Raw genomic sequence first — 20,295 nt, 5'->3', positions numbered from 1 at the left:
CCCAGTGACAGCTGAATGTATAACTGAGATGAAAATACTGAGTCCCCATCTTAATGATTACTCTGAGTGAGGAATGCTATTTTCACAAAAAAAATTGGAAATGATCCAAATGTCCGTCAGTAAGTAACTGGTTAAATAAATCATGGCATATCTGTGTGATGGAATATTATGCAGTTATTAAAAAGAATGAGTACTCTGTGGACTAATATGGAAAGATCTCACAGATACAACATTAAAATTCTTTAAAAGAGAGATATAAAACAAAGTGTATATTAAAAAGATTCTGTGTTCATGTTTGCATATGCATAAAGAAACTCTAGAGGAATAGAAAAGGAATGAATGACTTCTCTGTGTTTACCTCTGCGGGGCAGGCACTCAGTAGGAATTGTCTGGATGGGGGACAGGAGTGGGAAGGAGAATTTTCAAGGTGTGCCATTGTATACCTTTATATTTTACAAAGTCTTGATCCCTGTGAATATATTACATAGTCAAACAATGAAACTAAGAAATATAAAAATACCTCACTATTCTTGGGACCATCAGAAAGTAATGAGGAGGCTGTCCTGGAGGGGTTACCGAATGCCCTGTATGGGCCTGGAGCCTTGGCCATCCTCACCTCTGATTGCACTGCCCCTGTGTGCTGTCTCCCTTGCAGAGTTTAGTCTCCTCTCCTCATCGGCTCACCTGCCGGCTGACTGTGGTGCCCCTTTCCTCGTCTCTCTCTCTCCACATCCTGTCTTCCTGATGTTGCTGTAAATAATCTTGGAGGCTTTTAAGGTCGATTTGGAAGAGGAGAAGGAAGTGTATGCAATGTGTTTTATTCGTATGATTATTTACAGCTGGAAGACATTTGAAATATTAGACAAATGAAATAATAAAGATTTGCCATACGTTGGCATAGTGTTGCATTTCAATTTCACAGCAGCAGTTTGATAAAAATGATGGGTATGGACTTCTGAGTTTATAACTTTCTCTAGGGTGCTGTATTTTTTAGTACTCTGTGTCTGAACATTGGGCCTAAAGAATGTGTTTGAGTAGTACTGCTGGAAAAAAGTGCAGCCTGTGCCAACATCTAAACCTTTGTGCCCCGCAGTTTGCCATCGTCTTCAAGACTCCAAAGTATAAAGATGTCAACATTACAAAACCAGCCTCCGTGTTCGTCCAGCTTCGGAGGAAATCTGACTTGGAAACCAGCGAACCAAAACCTTTTCTCTACTATCCTGAAATCAAAGGTAACTCAGTTGTTTACGTTCTAGTTCCTGTTCCAGTGAGAGGACGAGCCGGTTAGAAAAGATCAGTTAGCTGCCTCCTTTGAATGGCTTCCTGGTGACTGGCCCCTGGGTCCATGGTACTTATTTTTAGGAAAGAGATAAGTAATATACTATTTTGGGGTCATATAAGTAAAACAAGAATACAAGAAGTAAATCCAGCCTTTTAAAAGAATGTTATTTCTACCAAGCTTCTATGAGATTTCGACATTTGAGAATTTGTCTTTGAATTTGAGACTGTCGTTTATTGAGTAACTTGGCGTTCAGGCAGTTGGGATAAAGAGATGAGGCTGCTGTGGAGGAGGGTCAGCCCCTTTGTCGCTGGCCTCAGGCAGCTGGGCAGAAGCCTCAGCCGCCGTGCAGTGCAGAGCTGCAAAACTGGATAAAGTGCCCTTCTTTTCCTCACAAAAGGCACACCGAGAAGGGGAGAGGACAGTCTCCTTAAATAGTTACAGTGCAAATTTATGAATTTGGTAGGTTCCCAAAGTAAAGCATTCATAAACAAATGTGAGTTTATGCTGAGGGAAGAGATTCTAAAGAAGCTACAAGAAGAAGGCTTCTTCAAGATCCTTAAAATCTGGGGTATATTTCAGTAGTTGAGCGTGAAACAGAGGAGGAAAGGGTTTCCCAGGCTTAGGGAACTTGGGGAGCTGAAACAATGAGTGTTTATTCAGAGAAAAATGGGCATTGTGAGCACTGAGATGGACTAGTGAAGGCCCCGGGCAGGTAAGAAAGGCAGGCCAGGCTCTGTGATGGGCAGCTAAGAAATTCTGCGTTGATTCTGGACGGGGAACGACCAGGCCTGTTTGGATTTGGAATGATGGCTCTGACTTCTTGATACAGACACTGAGGAGACTGTCTGGGCAGCAGACAGTGAGTCAGAAGAGTAATGCAAGGATCCAAGTGAGAAAGGGTGAGGTGAGGAAAGTAATAGTGCAAGGATTGGAAAGAGACGGTGGCTTCAAGAGGCAGTGCATGCTCACATCGAGAGGACCCAGATGCTGGTTGAGGTAGGAGGCGAGGGAGAAATTCAGGAGTCATAGATGGTTCTTGGAATCCCAGCCTAGAAAGGTTGTAATATGGTTGAGCTTGTGAAAGAATTAAGGGAGCAAAAGTAGATTTGGGTGGGCAAAGGGGGAGCTCAGTTTAAAACATGTTGCCTTTTATGTTCCTGTGGCAAATTCCTAACAGACCCGTTGGAAGGCAGGTCTGGAACTCCAGAGAGGGCGGGGTGGGGAATCAGCATTGAGAAGCCTCTCAGAATGAGTGGAACAGACCCCCAAACTGGATGATTGTTCAAAGATGTTTCTTAACCTGGAGAACACTGACCCCCAAGCATAGAGATATACTTTAATATAATTAGCTTGTTTTGCAATCCTATTTTTTTTAATCTTATTTTTTTTTCTTCTCCCCAAAGCACCCCAGTACGTAATTGTATATTCTAGTTATAGGTCCTTCTAGTTGTGGCATGTGGGGCCCCGCCTCAGCGTGGCCTGATGAGTGGTGCCATGTCCACACCAAGGATCGGAACCGGCAAAACCCTGGGTTGCCAAAGCAGAGTGCACAAACTTAACCACTCGGCTACAGCACCGGCCCCTATTCAATCCTATTTTGTATTTTACATGTTGAAAACTATGATTCTAAGAAGAGATCCATAGACTTCATCAGACTGCAAAAGGGGCCTTGGTACAAACAAAATTAGAAAGCCCTGGATTAGAGGGAAGTGAGACTGGAGAGGGAGTCAGTACAGTGACGGTCACCAGCACCCAGGTCCTGGCTGAGGTTAGAAACCACAGAGGTGCTGCAGCACGACCCACGTGGGTGCTGGATCCTGTGATGGCAGTGTGTGATGGGGGACCTTTGAAGAGGGCTTTCTTTTCCTAGAATTCGTGCTGCGGCAGGAGCGTTTAGAAGATGGTTCTGTGAGTTCTTGTTTCTTTTCTGAGGTTGTGACCTCTCCGCTGACGCTCAGGCTCATAGTGCATTCTGTTCCCCGTGGTTTGAAAGCATCGTCAGCAGAGGAGCCTTCTGGTTTCTCCGCAGGAAGTGTCACACCAATCCCAGCACATGGACCTGACAGAGTCTGGTTGAAATGGAGGAGGAGAGCCCTGCCGTGGCCTCCCCACAAGCTCTCTCCTCTCTCTTCCCTCCCCAACCCTGGAACTGCCCGAAGTCTTCAGTCTGCATAACGTTTGAAAATCCCTGTTGGATTAAACACCCTTCTTTAAAAGCAGACGAAAAAGAGAAATATGGCAAAATGTTTTGGACTTTCTGAGGGAAAAAAAATAGATTTCTCCTCTTAAAATATGTCTTCAAAATAGTGTTAATTTTTCTAACACAGAGAATCTTATAAAAAAAAGGAAAACCTGATTACCTACACATGTATGAGCCTAGAAACATTAAGAGCTGAGCTTGGTTTCTAGGTTGCCTGTTTACCTTTCATGGTGGGATGTGCAGATCAGAAGAGCAGGGCACAGCATGTGTCTGGTCAGACTGTTACTTTCATTGCTACCCTGTCATAGTAGGAGCTGTCTGATGCTAGGGTTAGAGATGAGGTCTCCTGAAAGTTCAAAACCCCACCTGTATGCTTCAAGCACCTACTTTCCACGCTGTCATTGGCAAAGCTCCATGCAGTACAAACAATGCAAGAAGAACCATCTGGAAAAATAAGACAGAGCAGTTGAGCTCTGTAGAGAAAATGGCCAGCATGTATTGTGATAGAGTCATTGTGAGATTAGAACTGTTTTATTAAAGATAACAAATTAGCTTAGTCTATAAAACCTTCTGGATTTTATAATCCCAAAATAAACTAGTCACAAGGAGAAATAATCACACCAGACATGTGACTGGTCGTGACTCTTAATGTAAGAATAAGTATATAAAAATAAATCCAAACTGCACAACACAGAGGATCGTTGTGTGTATTTCTCAGAAGTCGTTGAACACACCTTCCACTGCCCCCAGCTTCTGCAGTCACTCGCTGTCTCGTTGCCTAATTTTATATTCATTATTTTATCAGTATGTAAAGTTGTCTTATCTAGTAATTTATGTGTCTGTTGTCTTCTTTCTGCCTCCAGAAGGAAGAATATTCTTTAGGTCTGTCGTGTTCGTTGCTACATCTCCAGCATCTAGAACAGTATATGTCACATAGTAGAGGCTCATTAAATATCTGAGAGTTGACTTATTGATTGACCATCCTTGCCATCCTTATCCAAAAGGCTAGTAATTTAGGGGGTGCCTTCAAATAGGACATTAGACAAAGAAAAGCATATTCCTCTCGTACAGAATCATCCAGGCCTGAACTCTGTATCCTCGGTGGCCACTGACATTGTACCTCATAAAAACTTCATGGAGAGCTGTTTGGGTCCAAGGGAGGCAGTTAAAATAATCACGAGAGGGGTGATTGGCAAGGGAAGAAGACAGTTGGAGGAGCCACTGTACAAAAGCAAAGAGACACCATAATGCCTTTCAGTCTGAAAAGATGGCAATTAGGAAGAAACAGAATCATAATCTTTAAATTATGAAAGGTATTGTCAGGATAAATGCATGCACCTTTACTGGCAAACTAGAACCCGAAAAGGGAGAATGACGGACTTTTGAGGAGCATGCACAGCAGAGGGGGTAAAAGCCAAAAGTTTATCTACATTTGTGAACTAAACCATTATCTTAAATCATCGATTATTAAAGGGAGCAAAGATATTTTGGAGTGTTTCCCAAAGAGTGACGGCTTAATATAGTGGAAAGCTCTCTGGACTTCGGCTCTGACCTTCATTCTGCCTGACCTTAATCATCATAGCTTCAGTTTCCTCTTCCGTAAAAAGAAAACTTGTATCGAGTGGCCACTTAGGTGGTGCCTGTGGTGCCACTGTCAAAGGCAGACCCCGAGGATGAATGAACCCAGTGTGAAAATCTCCATGTTCATTCAATTCCATGGAAATTCAGACTGCAGGTTCTTTTATTAAAAAGCTTGTGGAATTTTCTGTATCAGTTTTTTCATTGAAATCTTAATGGCTGTAGGATAGCTAATATTTTTTAAATTGACTCTTAAAAATTCCCATTTTACAGTGAAATATAAGTGGTGAATGCCTCTGTTTTGTAAGTCAAAAGGAGGACATAGCAAATGCTAAATGATGTCTCTGCTAGAAAGTGTGTCAATAGATGACATTTATTTCTGACGATAAGTTGTCTGCTTCCCTCTTGTGTTTCATATTTCTAATGAACTAATATTCCATGCGAGATCAACATTTTATAGGATGAGTAATAAATATGACTGTTAGTTAGTGTTGGTATACCTGATGAGGGAGAAATTTTATAAGTCTGCCCAAAACCTTTGATAAGGAAATTGTTAAGGTTTCTCCACTTTGAGGTCACCCCTTTCTAGTGGAAACACGTTTTCTTCGAAGTTGACCCATGTTGGCTTTTTTCTTCCCAACAAGTCTGGACATGATCAGTTTTTAAACGATTATTTTTGAGTGAGCTTTGCTACCCTACTTTCCCCTGCTCCGTCTTTCAGCTGCACTCAGATGATCACAAGATAATCAGTAAACAACAGCGCTCTCTCCAGCCCCGGGGTGACTGAAAGAACCACAGAACTAGAAATCAGTGAAGATCTTTCTGAACATAAACAGTGACCAAAACTGACATTGAAGAATGAGAAATAGGACAGTTGTTCAGTATCTGGCTGCGATTGTAAAGGAGAATGCCACATTGACTGTTTAATTTAAACAAAAAAACTTCCTTCACTCCTTCAGCCTAAAAGAGAAGGGGGAAAAAATATATGATAGGAAAGTCAGAGAAGAGAAAGAAAGGGAAACAGAAAGAAGAAACAAGAACGCAATAATAGCCCACAAAGGCAGTGACAGAACTCAGGATGGGCAGAAGCACAGATCGTGAGAAGCAAGAGAAAAACAGACAACCCCGTGAGGAATGAGAAAGCCTAGCTGGTGCCCACGCCAGGGCCGTCCACAGTCCTGAGGGCATCTCTGCGCCGCGGTGAGGCGGTGGGCTTAGACCTCTGCCTCCCGTGTCCCCTCAGTCACCAGCAGCTGCAGAGCCCTCTTTCTGGATTTCTGGGTCCACCCGTTGTTATGACCATGGTGACCACTGAGGAACAGCCTCCACCACCTTGTGTCTGCACTGTCTCTGCCTCTCACTTTGACTCTTTATTCTGTCCTACACACCACTGACAGGTGAAGCTTCCTAACATACCACCGTGGACACGTTGCCCAGTTCAGAAACATTCAGTGGCTCTCCTGCCTGGAGGTTGAGTCCCTTCGGTTCACAATCTGGTGCTCTACATGGTGGCCCGAATCGCCCCGTTTCTCAAGAATTCTTCATACTAAACTTTCCCGTCAGCTGAACTGAGCCGCTGCTGTTTTCATAAGCGCATGGTGCACGTTCTTTCCTTCATTAGTTTCCGTCTATACCCCTTCCCAGAACATCCTCCCTGTGCCCTCTCCTGATAGAAAGTTGATCCTGGGAAGCCTTTCCTGAATTTTCCATTCCAAAGGGACTTCTAGAAGTCCTTCCTTGAACTGTAGTGCCCTCTCTCCAAGTCTTTCACCCAACCTTAGAATTATATTGGAGGGTCTTGACAGCACAGACTTGATGCCATGCTTCTCTTCATCCCCAGCACTGAGCTCACAGTAAATGCATAATAAACGTTTGCTGGCTGGTACTAGTTGTTTTGTATGATCAAGTGAAAGTGCCCAGTGTTTTTCTTACTCGTTCTCCTCAGTATCTTCATCTTTGCTGGCCACTCTGGACCCTCGCGGGCTTGAGTGACAGTGGGAACTTGAGAAACTGCTGCAGAGAGGATCTGGGTGTGGACTGTTCTGTGGTCTCCCCGAGGCTGGTCTTGGTCTTCATAGCCATTGGAATAAATATGATGCTTCTTGAAATTTTGCACCCCTTCCTCCTTGGGGGCTTTCTGTTTCCCTTTAAGATGTTTAAAAATACCATTAGAATCAATATTCTTTCTGTGGCTGGTGGTGGAACTGAATCAGTCTTTTCTCCTCTGGTTTCTCTTCCTTTAAATACAGATAAAGAGGAAGTACAGAGGAAGCGGCAGAAGCTCATGCCCAACTTCTCGGATAGTTTCGGCGGCGGCAGTGGGGCCGGCGCTGGAGGTGGTGGCATGTTTGGCGGTGGTGGTGGAGGAGGGGGTGCTGGAAGCACAGGTCCAGGTACGAGTCGAGTCTGTTCTTTCTAAAGCTTTTCCACAGTGGAGCGGGTAGAATTTTCTTTTCCCAGATTGACCAGCTTATCTGTGGGTTGAGTGGCCGTGACATTATTGAGTATCATAGATTAAATTGATGAAAATTTCCAACAGTGTAATTTTTTTCAAAGAAACGCATGTTCATTTTACAATATGTAAATAATACCAAAAACTGTAACAAGAAAAAAGTTGCCCAAGACCAGTTATCCAAAGAATACTTCAATTAACATTTTGATATATTCCCTCTTTGTTTTTCTTTTTTGGCATAGTTGTCTTGGTATTCTTTGAAATCATTGAAAAGACTTCATATTATACGTACTACATTGTAGAAAATTTTAAAATACGTGAAAGCCTGCCTGCTTCTCATTTTTCTGTGCATACAGGATAGTGTATGTTTATACATTTCCCAAGTACAGCTGTGGTCCCCATTATGTACAGTATTTTAATCCGTTTACTTCTGTTAGCTGTTTATTATCCTTGGTTCGTGATTGCATATAGAGTCATATGTGCTGCTTTTCCCTAATGAATTATCATAAGCATTTCCCCAAGGTAATATAAACTTTACATGAGCATAGTTTTTTAAGCATCATTTTAATGATTCATAAGATTTCATCAGGTGAGTAAACCACAGTATAATTTACTTGTTTTTACCTAAAATGCTGTCCTCAACTCCTCTGTCCACATTGCTTTTCTTTTATTCCAGATTATTTTTGTAAATTATATTCTTTGAAGTAAAATCACTGTGTCAGAGAGTGTGACATCTAATGCCTGCTGCTTCCCCAAAGTGTCACCAGTTTACGCCTCCACCAGAAGCACGTGCGAATGAACAGTGGTGGCCGTGTTTCTGTTGAGGAGTCAGTACATTTTTCTGTGTTTTGTTTGGTTCCGTTTTCCCTCTAGAGGGTATTTTACGCTCTTCTGTGTCAGCAAGTCTGAGTTTGGGCAGTGACCGCTCTCCGTTAGCCTCCCCGTTCCGTGCAGGATGAGCTTCCTGTGCGGCGGAGCCGGGCCCCGCCCCAGCTGCCAGAATGGAAACTGTGCCCGAGGGCACTTCTGTCCCCCCAGGACCCCCACGTGTGTCTTACCAGCTCTCAGCAGAAGCGTGTGTTGGGCACACCACCCTCCAACTCGAAAGCCTGTGCTCACCCACGAGGAGGACCCCGAGGGGCTCCGGCCTCGTGAGAGCGGCCCCCTGAGGCCCCTTTGTTCGACTTGCCCTTTCAGGGTACGGCTTTCCGCACTATGGATTCCCTACGTATGGCGGCATTACCTTCCACCCTGGAGCTGCGAAATCCAATGCTGGGATGAAGCATGGTGAGTAAGACTTTTGTTTTGGGGGTTTTTTTTAATCCTGAAGGAGGAACAAAATGATTAATGCCCAAAGTTTCTTTTTTTATCATTACTTGTCACAACATTTATCACCTTGGGAAAAAAACTGATGAATGCAAATAAATTAAGAAGAGACTTTTCCAAAAAATTACTCTCTCCTATGGAGAGTATAAATTCTATTCCTGATGTCATGTTTATATTTATATGTTTACTTTGTAAGTGGCCTGAACGGGGAAGAACGGAACATTAAAAAGGGATGTAAAGAGACCTGACCATTCGAACAGGAACAAGTCACCAAACTTACCTATTCTCTCTCTTTTTTCTTAAATACTACACTTTTGAAGACATTTTGAGATTTACAGGGATGGCCTTTTCCCATCCAGTGCGTCCCCTAATTAGCAGTTGTCACATGTGTCCATGTTTATGCTTCATGTCCATTCTGGCCTGCCCATGGAGTGCCTGCCTGTGTCATGTCAGGCACTTTTACAGATTTTGTTTTTGTTTTTTTCGTTTTTTTGAGGAAGATTAGCCCTGAGCTAACATCTGCCGCCAATCCTCCTCTTTTTGCTGAGGGAGACTGGCCCTGAGCTCACATCTGTGCCCATCTTCCTCTACTTTATATGTGGGACGCCTACCACAGCATGGCGTGCCAAGCGGTGTCACGTCCACACCCAGGATCTGAACTGGCAAACCCTGGGCCACAGAAGCGGAACGTGCGCAGTTAACCGCTGCACCACCGGGCCAGCCCCGCTTTCACAGGTTTTCATTGTCGTCTTCATGATTGCTCTGTAAGGAGAATATTAGCATTTCCATTTTACAGGCAGAAGACACTGAGGTTCAGAAAGGTTCATTCACTCACTGAAGGGACATGTCTGTCGGAGGCAGACGCAGGAGTTGAACCAGGTCCGCCCGTGAGCCTAGGTGCATTCACAGGTCCTGTCGGAGAACACAGTGGGCCTGAACGAGCATCAGAAATGATGCACTGGAGAGCTCCCGCCCTAGAGACTGCGTGGAGATCACCTCTTTACCACTTGCATGGTGAATTAGCACGAGGAAAAAAATAACTGTTCTGCTTTCAAGAACTTTGAAAATTCCACTTCCCTTCAATTCACAGAAGAGCTTTACTTCATTTTTCTCTTTTACAAATAAGCAGAATAATATGTAAGTTTTTAGAAGTGTAAAAAAAATGTTTTTTAAGATCTTAAAAGTTCTCATCACAAGAAAAATAATTTTTTTCTAACTATGTATGATGACGGATGTTAACTAGACTTGTTGTGGTGATCATTTCACAATATATATAAATATCAAATCATTATACTGTACACCTGAAACTAATATTGTCTTATGAGTCAATTATATCTCAAATAAAAAAAATGTTTTCTAGGAATGAGAGTTTAAAATAGCTGCAAAACATATTACTTACGGTATGACCATTTTAAAAGGAATTTCACATTATTGTTTTCCTTTGCCCTTTGCAGCAAACTTGCCTCCTGCCTTTCTCTCAGCTTCATTGAAACAGTGAATTATAACTTAATTAATAGATTTTCCTGACAAAAAGCTGATGTTTTTGCTTTTATCTCAGGAACCATAGACACCTCGTGTAAAAATGACCCTGAAGGTTGTGACGCAAGTGATGACAGAGAGGCTGTAAATCTCTCTGGGAAAGGAACCGAGACCACAGCACGAAAGGAGTCTGGCGGCGGGGCTGATGCCATTGCTCCAGCGCCCCCAGCGGGAGCAGAGGAAGGGCGCTCCTGCTGTCAGGGTGAGGGAGCGCACAGACGGTCACGCTGTGCTGCTGGGCGAGGGCACTGTCGCTTCTCGGTGCAGAAGCTGCTGCCAGAAGCAGGTTTACTTCCTGTTAAAGACAGTATATCAATATCTCGTTCGGTGTGCTCTTCAGAGTCCATATGCCTTTGGAAGCATGTGTCAGGTCATTTTATTCACACTGGGATTTCCGTTCTCCCATGTCATCTTTGAAAATAAAGTACGGAAATTCACATATGCTTTCTCTAATCATCATCTCGCAGTTTTAGGGAGTAGTAAGAGAAGCTAACTCATTTCTACCTCAGATAATTGAGAACAGTTTCCGTAACTTTAACAGTCTCTGTCTCTAGATTATAGCCTAACTGTCATACTGAGGTGGAACTTTGCCTGAAAATAAGAGCTTTTCCTCTTATCCTGATGCCACCTTTGAAGGATTAGGATGAGGAGGGACCGTGCTCTTTCGTGTGTATTTTGTCCCAGTACTCATTAGCGTGTGTGTCATGGGTCTAGGTCATCCTAGGTTGTACTCGGAAGACTTTTTCTGTAAAGGGAAAGTTAGTAGATATTTAGACTTGGTGGCCACATACGGTCTCTATCGCATATTCGTGTTTTTTTTATACTCCTTTAAAAATGTACAAACCCTGCTTAGCCAAGGGGCCATGTAAATACAGACCACGCACAACATTGGGCCCGTAGGCAGCAATTTCACTTTCTGAAGGTTATTCAGGATGTGATACAAAAATACCAGTGTTCATGGAGAGTCTGTCTCTCTGTGGCAGAGACTGGTTTTTTTGACACTTTGCCTAATGAGAGAGTTGTTCAAGACTCCAATAAAGGGTTATCTCACCAAAAGATTGATTATGTATAATTATGACAAAATCCAATCAGTATTATTTGGCAACTGATTGTTCCCCTTAAAATAAGAGGCATTTGGGAACTCCTTTCCCACTAACAAGCCATAGACAGATTTTCCAAATCAGCTTCTATGTTTGTCAGTGAACCAATGTCCAGTTGTGGTTTTTCTAATGAACACAATCCAGAAGCACCAAAAAGGGCATTTTCAACTAAAATAATGTGTGTCGAGATATCAGAACACTGATGCTGATAGTTTTGGCCTCAGGCATGCCATACCTGTAGAACAGGTGTAAAAAACTCAACTGATGCAGTCATTGCCTTGCAGATAACCTGTTTCTAGAGAAGGCTATGCAGCTTGCCAAGCGGCACGCCAATGCCCTTTTCGACTACGCGGTGACAGGAGATGTGAAGATGCTACTGGCTGTCCAGCGCCATCTCACTGCAGTGCAGGATGAGAATGGGGACAGGTGAGTCAGGACTTTTGCAAGCAAGTGTTGTTTTCGGGTAGGGAAGAGAGAGAAGCATTGTATGTGTGCTGGCTAGAGATAAGAAGACGTGACCATAGCTCTTGGGTCCTGTACTGGAACACTCTCTCAAGGAAAATAGCATGTCAGGAAGGTGAGTGGCGTGATTTGCTCCACCTGCCTGTGGCTCTCACCTTTTGGAATCCAGAATAGCCAGAATACTCATCTAAGAGTATGGCACTCTGGACAAGAACATGCAAGTGTGGGGGGAATGGTACTTTTTGAAAAGCCTTGTTTTATTTATTGCAATAAAATTTGGAATAGTATTTAATAAACAAATATTTGTTTATTGGAATAATAATATTTGCTTTATTTATTGGAATAATATAAGGATGAAATTTGGTCCTACCAAATCCCCAAAGCACTTGTTATCCCAACTGCATGTTTGTTGTGACGGAGTACTCAAGAGAAAGCCCAACAAAGGTGGCACAACGACAATAACCGAATGACTAAGAGGCACCTGTCCTTCTTTCCCCGGTACTGGTTCCTCCTCTGCCGCTCCTGCCGACGGCCGCCAGGCTGTGAGCGGATCCAGCTCTGTGGCTGCTCTACCCCACGTTGTGTGGGAGGCTAACATTCCAGACACCGTGCCTCCCAGTCCTGCTCTGACTGAGCTGCTATTTGCAAAGCCGCCTGGCTTCTTTCTAAAACAGTTCTCTTAGTCCTGTCATTGAGATTTCTAAAATGATCTCAAAAGCCTGTGAAAGTAACAAGAGACAGCAGATTCAAGTCAAGTGCCTTCTCTAAAACCTTTCTGGAATAATGTCAACAGGGAGAAATGCTTTTCTGTGGAAGAGCTCTTGAGTGCTGTGTTTTAAACCTGAACCAAATGCTTTAGGAAAGTGCCAGCCTCGGGGTTTCAGAGACCTTTGTTCTCATTCCTTGCAGCGTAACCAAGGATGTGGTATAACCACTGGCCTTGTTATACAGTATGAGAGGAACCAGTACAGGCTTCTTTGTGTAATGTCATAAACAGCAGAATGCTTTTTACAGGGTTGAATAATCCAGTTCGCATTCAATAGCATATAGCCACAAGAAAAAGCAATTAGACAGGACAGCAGCATTTCCAGTGACATTTTTAGGGACCTGCTGAGTTGATGCATCTAAGCAAGATGAGCACACAAGTTAGAAAGAGACTGCTGGTGTTTGAAAGGCTTGTGGAAAGGGGTACGAGGCACATGCGTTCGAGTGGGTGCCTTGAGGGGGCGGCACGGACAGTTTTGAAGACGCTGGCTGTACGTAGAGGGGCCGAGGAGGTGGCCTTCCCTGCCCACACAGGAGTGTGTGCTTCGAGTCCCCTCCTGGGACCCCAAGCCAACTCATGCAGGCCGGCTCTCAGGCCTCGCCACGGCCAGCGGCCAGAGAGGTGAGACTTGGGCAGACCAAAGAGGAGTCCTAAGAATGTAGACAAGGGATAGCTTTTGCCTCTTGTTTTCATGGGGCTTGCCATGTTCGGCGAATAACGTGAACCCTGTGGCTATTAGTCATCACAGAAAATACAATAAAGAAAAAAATAAAAACTTCTGGTATTGGGGAAATTCCCATGACGGTGTGAGGATTTATGGAGGAGGGAGAACGTACTTCTGCTATGAAATGCTGAGCTGCACATGGAAATTTTTAGGCAGTGTTTGAAGTACGACCTTTTTCTTGGTATTTGTGCATCATGTGTGCATCAGAAGTCCTCTTCCAGCCTCACACTTCAAGAGACAATAGTGAAACCTGGAATCATTCATTTAAAAGTCTCTCTCAAGTAATGAAGTCACAGTTTAGTTTTTTAGACCCTCCTGTGCCAATGTTAATCCCAAGTGAAATATACTTGCTATTGCTGAGAAAGTAGCCTGAGTAAAATGACACCTACTATCTTTAAATTAGAGAAAATCCAGCCTGTGCATCAAATCCCAGCTGTCCTGCCACCGTGTGACACTTTGTGGTCTGCGTCGTAATGCATCCCTGTTTTGGAGAACTCCTCCCCTTAGGTGTGCCTCTACAACTCGGCAGAGCAGTGCGCGTGCGGCCCTGAAGCAGGGTTGTTTAAGGGACTCAGAGGTGACTGTGGGGCAAGGCAGGCAGACCTGGGCTTAAAGCCCAGCGTCACCACTCGTGAGCTCTGTGACCTGGGCTGAGTTCTCTTCTACCCGTAAGCCTCGGTTTCATCATCTGAAAAATGAGGATAATATTCCCTACTTCATAGGATTGTTGTTATGATAAATAAGATAATGTATGTTAAGTGCTTAGCATAGTCTGGTAAATAGAAGCTCTAAATAAATAGTAGCCATTTTTATTATTGTTATTGTTGAATCATTTCAAATTAATTTTTATAGTAAATTTTTTTAACAAGTAAAAAAATTTTTTCCCTAGGAGTGATGCTTGCCACCTGCCAGTATTTTCCCCCTCATTAGTGTCAGCCCCTAGGTTTGTTCTGTCATCCTTATTTTAGTGCCTAAACTGTGTGCCAGGGCTGTGGGGCTGACCCAGAGAGAAGCAGCCTCTGAGCAGATCACAGGCCAGAGAGGGAGAAAGAGGTACTGAAAACTGCCGTTGCCCAAATTCAGGGGAGACAACTTGCTCTGCTGAGGGAGTTGGGAAAGTCTTGCAAGGATGTAAGGCTTGAACTGAAATATGAAGGATGGAGAGGTATTGTCCAGGCAGAGAAGAGGAGCAAAACCGCTCCAGGCAGAAGGACTCTTAGTAGAGGAGAAATACAATGACATTGTTTCTTCAGAAGTTTGCTTCAAGAGTCTTCTCCCAATGGGTAAAAGCCTGACTGCCTTCTCCCCTCTTGGGATCTAGGAAGATCTGAAAAAGCTGCCACACGGTATTTGGGAGGAGGGTAGCAGGGCTAGGGATGGTGACTACGTTTTTCTGAACAGATCCTACTTCAGGCTTTTTACGTGGCTCACCTGCATGTCAGGGAGAAGCTAGCGGAGCACGTGCCCTGCAACCATAGCCCAGAGGCCCAGGTGGGGTTCGAATGTAGGTGTCTCTGCCTCAAAGCCCAGGTGCCTTTACACCACAAGGGGTCAAACCTCAGTGTCCCCAGAGACCAGGCGGGCACCGCAGCCTTGGCTAGGCAGTAGAGCCTCCCCACGTCAGATTCAAGACATTTTATAGATTCAAAACGTTTGGGGGCCAAAGAAAACTAGATATGAGAACCAGATTCAGTCTGCAAGTATAGCCATATCTTGGGAGTCTTTTTTTCATTAACATTTTAGTTGACTATTGCTGCCATATTTTCATTCCAGTGTCTTACACTTAGCGATCATCCACCTTCACGCCCAGCTTGTGAGGGATCTGCTAGAAGTCACGTCTGGTTTGGTTTCTGATGACATTATCAACATGAGAAATGACCTCTACCAGGTAAGCGGGAACATTAAGGAGACGACTGAAGACAGATCCCTCGCTTGTATGCGCATGTGTGTATTGTGTTATTTCCAATAATGTTACCAGTAGCAAAAATACAACAGAACATCTTTGTAGATAATATCCTGAATGTTCTTGTATGAGTCAGAATCCCTGATCTGAGGGTATAATAGCAATCCCCCACAATGCAACTCAGCATCCTGCGGGGAAGGCAAACTTTAAACTTTAGAAATCTGTCAGAGTTGATCCACTTTAGAGGGAGAACCTAGAGTAAATGCGTCACATCTGTCAAGAAAAATAGAATTGAAAAAAAAATTGTTTGAAAAGCCAATAATTTACAAGAATCTTGAAGTCTGCTGAAACATTTTGACAACATCTAGATTAAATGTATATCAAACAAAGGGTACTAAAATCAGAATACTAAAAGGTTAAAAAGTTGCTTGAGGAGGAAAAAGTTCTTACAGAAACAGAAAGACAGCTCCAAGTGAGGAAAACAGGGAACACCAAAGAGTTTTGCCCAGATCAGCTTTAAATAGAAATTAGGTGGCTCGCAAGCAACGTGAGGAGCTCTGTTGCACTGGCCTTCAGGCACTGCAGCGAGAGGCGTTAGCTGGGGACTCGTGGGGCTGCCTGCTGGGCGCATGCAGATCGCAGGTGAGGAAAGGAGATGGAGACTGCTGGATACTGGGTGTGGGGAGCCAGGAGGCCTGGGCCAGCCTCCCTGGGCTAAGGGCCTCCCTAGGAGGAGGCTGGTAGGGTTCCACCATCCAGGGCTGCGAACCCCGCCCCCCCAGGCACTTTCCCCTCCTGCTGTGCCTTTCCCTGCCCCGCTAGTCTTTGTACCAATCTCCTGGTCTCGCCCCCTTCTCAGCTTTGCTGTTTTCTCCTTCCCTTCACTCAGCCCACAGTGACCTCCCAGTCCTCCTTGGCCTAAATGCTAACAATTGAATCGGATGCCCAGTTCAAGCACACCTCTCACTCGAAAAATATGGGCCACAGTCTTGTATAATTATTTGTACAGTAAAGGTGCCTGCTTCAGTCTCAATTTTTAAAGCAGGTGAAGCGAATCATGTTTATTTCCTCAAAGCAAAAGCACTGCAACGTTTACACGTAGCTCTCAATAGACTTTTGTCTGTGAATACTTGTTTCCTAATAAGGGGAAATAACAATTTCCCATTGGAGTTGGGCTGTAGGCTTCTTCTCTGGCCATAATGCTTAATGTCAAAGGAAAGATGAAGTCAGGGTTCTTCACTGACTCATAAATAAAATAACTGGGATGAGGCCTGATTTTAGACACACGTGTGAAGGATATCTTCTTCAGATTTTCATGCCACTTTGGGGGTTGTTGGTCTTTGGAAAGTCATTTGGTCCATAAAGCTTGACTCTCTGGCTCCTTTTCACCATCACAAGTGTACAAATAAAACCAGGAACGGAGGTCATCGCCTCTCCGTCCTCCTTTTAGACTACTCGACTTCACAGCCTGTAGCCTAGATTCAGGCAGTGACTTGTTTTTCTGTTTATGAATAGGACCTGCAAAGGACGTGGCACGACAGGATTAGTCGTTGTGATTTATGATGTGCTAAACTCCTGCTGGATCATTTGGTTACACACATAGAGACTCTCCAGTGTGCTAGAGACCAAACCCTGAAACCAGCACTTTTGACACTTGTGCATCTTCTGATGTGGGGACTCTCAGGAGAATCCGGGTCCATTTTCCCCCTCCTTTCCACTACCCTCATTAATGGGCAAGGATTCTGGGTCGCCTGGTGTGCCTTCAAGGCCTCCAGCACACACCCAGTGGCAACTCTGATTTGAGAACTAGAAAAGGCTAAGATGTGGACTCCCGTCTATCTATTGTAAAGGTTCTCTGTTAACTATCCTTGATGGGAAGCCACACAGTTCTCTAAGTAATTTCACTTATTTGGCAATTGTCTTAAACATTCTCCCAAAATACCTTTCACTAGTCTTAGTACCTTTCTGTGGACATCTGTTACGATTAAATCTCTCTCCCCACCCACCCTCTAGAGACACCTTCAAAATAATCCAAGTGCATAGAGTTAGAACTTTTCTCAATTTCAGACACGGATTCCCCTTAAACCCTATTTTCCTCTCCATCCCCTTCCCCCCAACACCGACAACCACTGGTGTGTTTGATATGGATTGTTTCATTTGCATATGTTCCTATAAAACACTAGTGGGTTTTTTGTGCATATGTTTTTTCTTTTATGCTTTTAATTATTATAAATATAATATATATTCATCGTTTTTTATATGGTTCCTGAAGATATACATTGGAGAATCGAAGTTGCCCTCCCTGGCAGCATACAGGTCTTCCCAGCCCCACTCCCAAATGTAACTACTGTGTTTGCAAGTGTTTCCCAGGAATTGGCTACATAAACGTATACACTTTAAATAGATATTTTAGTATACTCCACACACAATCCACATTATATTATATGTACATTGTATATATAATTACATATATCTAATTGCTCTGCATTAACCTTTAATTTTTAATTTGATGTAATTATAGATTCATAGGTGGTTGCAAAAAAATGTACCACGAAGCCCACTGTACGCTTCCCCCAGCTTCCCCCAATGGCAGTATCTTGTATAACTACAGTACAGTATCAAAACCAGGACATTTGACATTGATACATCCACAGACCTTATTCAGGTCACACCAGTTGTAATGCACTCATTTGTATGTGTCCGTACAGTTCTTCTTACATGTATTTTAAAATACTTAAGTGGCTTTGTGCTACATCACTATATTTCTGCCTTTGCTATTTATGGGATTTATCCATGCATCTGTGTATACAGCTAGTTCGTTGTTTCTACTCCTGCAGAGAATCCCATAGTAGACATCTTCCACCTGTAATGTACCTGTTCCCCAGCAGTGGCCACTTAACCAACTTCTTGCTTCCACCTCTATGGACAATACTACAGTGAATGTCCGCACTCATGTCCCTTTGTGGATTTGTGTCACTCAGATATATATGCTGGGGCTTTTGTATTTGTATTTGTATACTTGGCTCTGCAGAATGTCTGCATAAGTCCACGTGCCAACAGCCATAGCATAAGGATTCCTGGATGCCCAGATTGTGTCATTGTTTAAGATATAATCCTGGGGTTTAAGATCTAAGCCTGAAATATCATAGAAAACCTTTGGTGGGACCTTGGGAGAAAACTTTTAATAAAAAAACTCTCATTCATGGTAAGCGAATTTCTATGATGTGAAAAAAATTACATTAAAACTACAGATAATTCCTATCTCTGCATGGTATAACATCTTATAATCTCAGATCATCTTATTTGCAATCTCATTCTCTTTCTCATCTCCCTAAATCGCATTTCTGATTAATAAACAAAGCTTTTATTTACTTATTTATTTTTTGAGAAGAAGGCTCTGGGCTACAATATCCAGAGTTTTGAGGACATCGTTCCATTTCAAGCTAGGGTATAGTCCTAAAAGATGAAAAAACTGAGGGAGAGTGTAAATTTGGCTAAAAATCCTGTCTGGTTTCTGCCACAGTAAATAATCCCTGTTGCTGAGGTTGAGTGGCCCGAGCAGCTTGGCTCCAGCTCGCGTGTGCTGCTGCTGCCCTGCTTCAGCCAGGATGTTGGTGGCTCCCCTGCTGCCCTGCTCCAGCCAGTCCATGCTTCCTGAGAGGGAAAGTTTAGGCAAATTGTCACTAGACAGGCTGGATTTCACAGGCGCCTGTGAAATAGGCTGATTTGTATCAAATGTATCGCTTTTCTCTGTCTGCGACCTCAGTTCTTTGAAAGATGCTTTCGTGATTGTGTTTGTCTTACTCGTTTTGAAACAGGCAGTTTTCAAAACATCTCATTTGCACTCACCGAGGTCCTGCTTTGTGGGCAGGGTCATCCAGTAGACTGTCCACATGCCTGTTGGTGTCAACAGCTCAGCTCGTCTGTTCAAGGAGCCCTCTCAGTGAGGTCCTCCCATTGTCCTGCTCATGGCGTCCAGGACCCTTTGACACCCTTTGTGAAATGGAGGTGGGAGAGTTCTACCGATCAGTCTCATGGAGCCAGTCCATGGAACAATATGTTTTAATTTAGCAAATTTATTTTCCATGTCAGTATAGAAAGACAGCACCTTTGTTAACTGCCTTCTATTGGGTAGTTCATTTAAACTTCTCCAGTAAAACCATTGCCTTGATTTGATTTGTTAACATATGGAATTATCAGCTGAAGAGAGAGTCCTACTAGAAATTCAAGAAAACTAAATTTACTAATAGCTGAGTTACATATCAATCAGTGGACTCCAATGAGAAACAAGAAAGCTATTAAGAATTGTAAATATAATAATTGAATGACTGAATGTTAGTCCAGCATACATACTTCATTAGCACACAGCATGGAACAGGGGGTAACTAATTTGCAAAGGTGAGGAGTTACTCTGGGAATGGGTAATGGCCCCACAGTGTGACTTCACCTGTGCAGTGGCAGCTAATAAGCCGCTGGGTTACAAGTGTTTGCCACTGACCAGTGTATCTCCTGCCCCTTCTGCGCCCCCCAGACGCCCTTGCATTTGGCAGTGATCACCAAGCAGGAGGCTGTGGTGGAGGACTTGCTGCGGGCCGGGGCCGACCTGAGCCTTCTGGACCGCTTCGGTAACTCTGCTTTGCACCTAGCTGCCAAAGAAGGACATGATAAAATTCTCGGTATTTTACTCAAGCACAAAAAGGCAGCACTACTTATCAACCACCCCAATGCGGACGGTAAGAGACCATCGCACATCATAGTAGAACCTTCTCTATCTGCCTTCTAAACAATTGATAGGTATTTGATAAATGTGTGCTATTTGATTTGCACTCAGAGGTGCTTTCCTTAGTCACCTAGAGTTCATCATCTGTTGTGGAAATGTCTGTTGCTCACCATACCTAATTCCTTTAAAGATGACTTGGAATAGTTAGGAGGAGGAGAAAGCAGAGGCCAGAGCAGACACTGG

The 20,295-nt window shown here is 43.6% G+C and overlaps 1 protein-coding gene across 3 annotated transcripts in view; it reads left to right on the top strand.

The window, feature by feature from the left end:
• NFKB1 (nuclear factor kappa B subunit 1) overlaps positions 1-20,295 on the top strand; it is a 103,509-nt gene that overhangs the window by 72,074 nt on the left and 11,140 nt on the right. For all 3 annotated transcript variants that reach the window (XM_046656076.1, XM_046656074.1, XM_046656075.1), the window contains 7 exons: positions 1,094-1,232; positions 7,310-7,453; positions 8,710-8,799; positions 10,397-10,579; positions 11,762-11,903; positions 15,203-15,317; positions 19,864-20,065. In XM_046656076.1, coding sequence (XP_046512032.1) covers positions 1,094-1,232; positions 7,310-7,453; positions 8,710-8,799; positions 10,397-10,579; positions 11,762-11,903; positions 15,203-15,317; positions 19,864-20,065 — 1,015 coding nt within the window. The remainder of the gene's footprint in view (positions 1-1,093; positions 1,233-7,309; positions 7,454-8,709; positions 8,800-10,396; positions 10,580-11,761; positions 11,904-15,202; positions 15,318-19,863; positions 20,066-20,295) is intronic.

This window comes from Equus quagga, chromosome 3, assembly GCF_021613505.1.
Source record: "Equus quagga isolate Etosha38 chromosome 3, UCLA_HA_Equagga_1.0, whole genome shotgun sequence".
Lineage (NCBI taxonomy): Eukaryota > Metazoa > Chordata > Mammalia > Perissodactyla > Equidae > Equus > Equus quagga.
The sequence above is the reverse complement of the archived record's forward strand: the minus strand, read 5'-3'. Positions and strand labels throughout refer to the sequence as shown.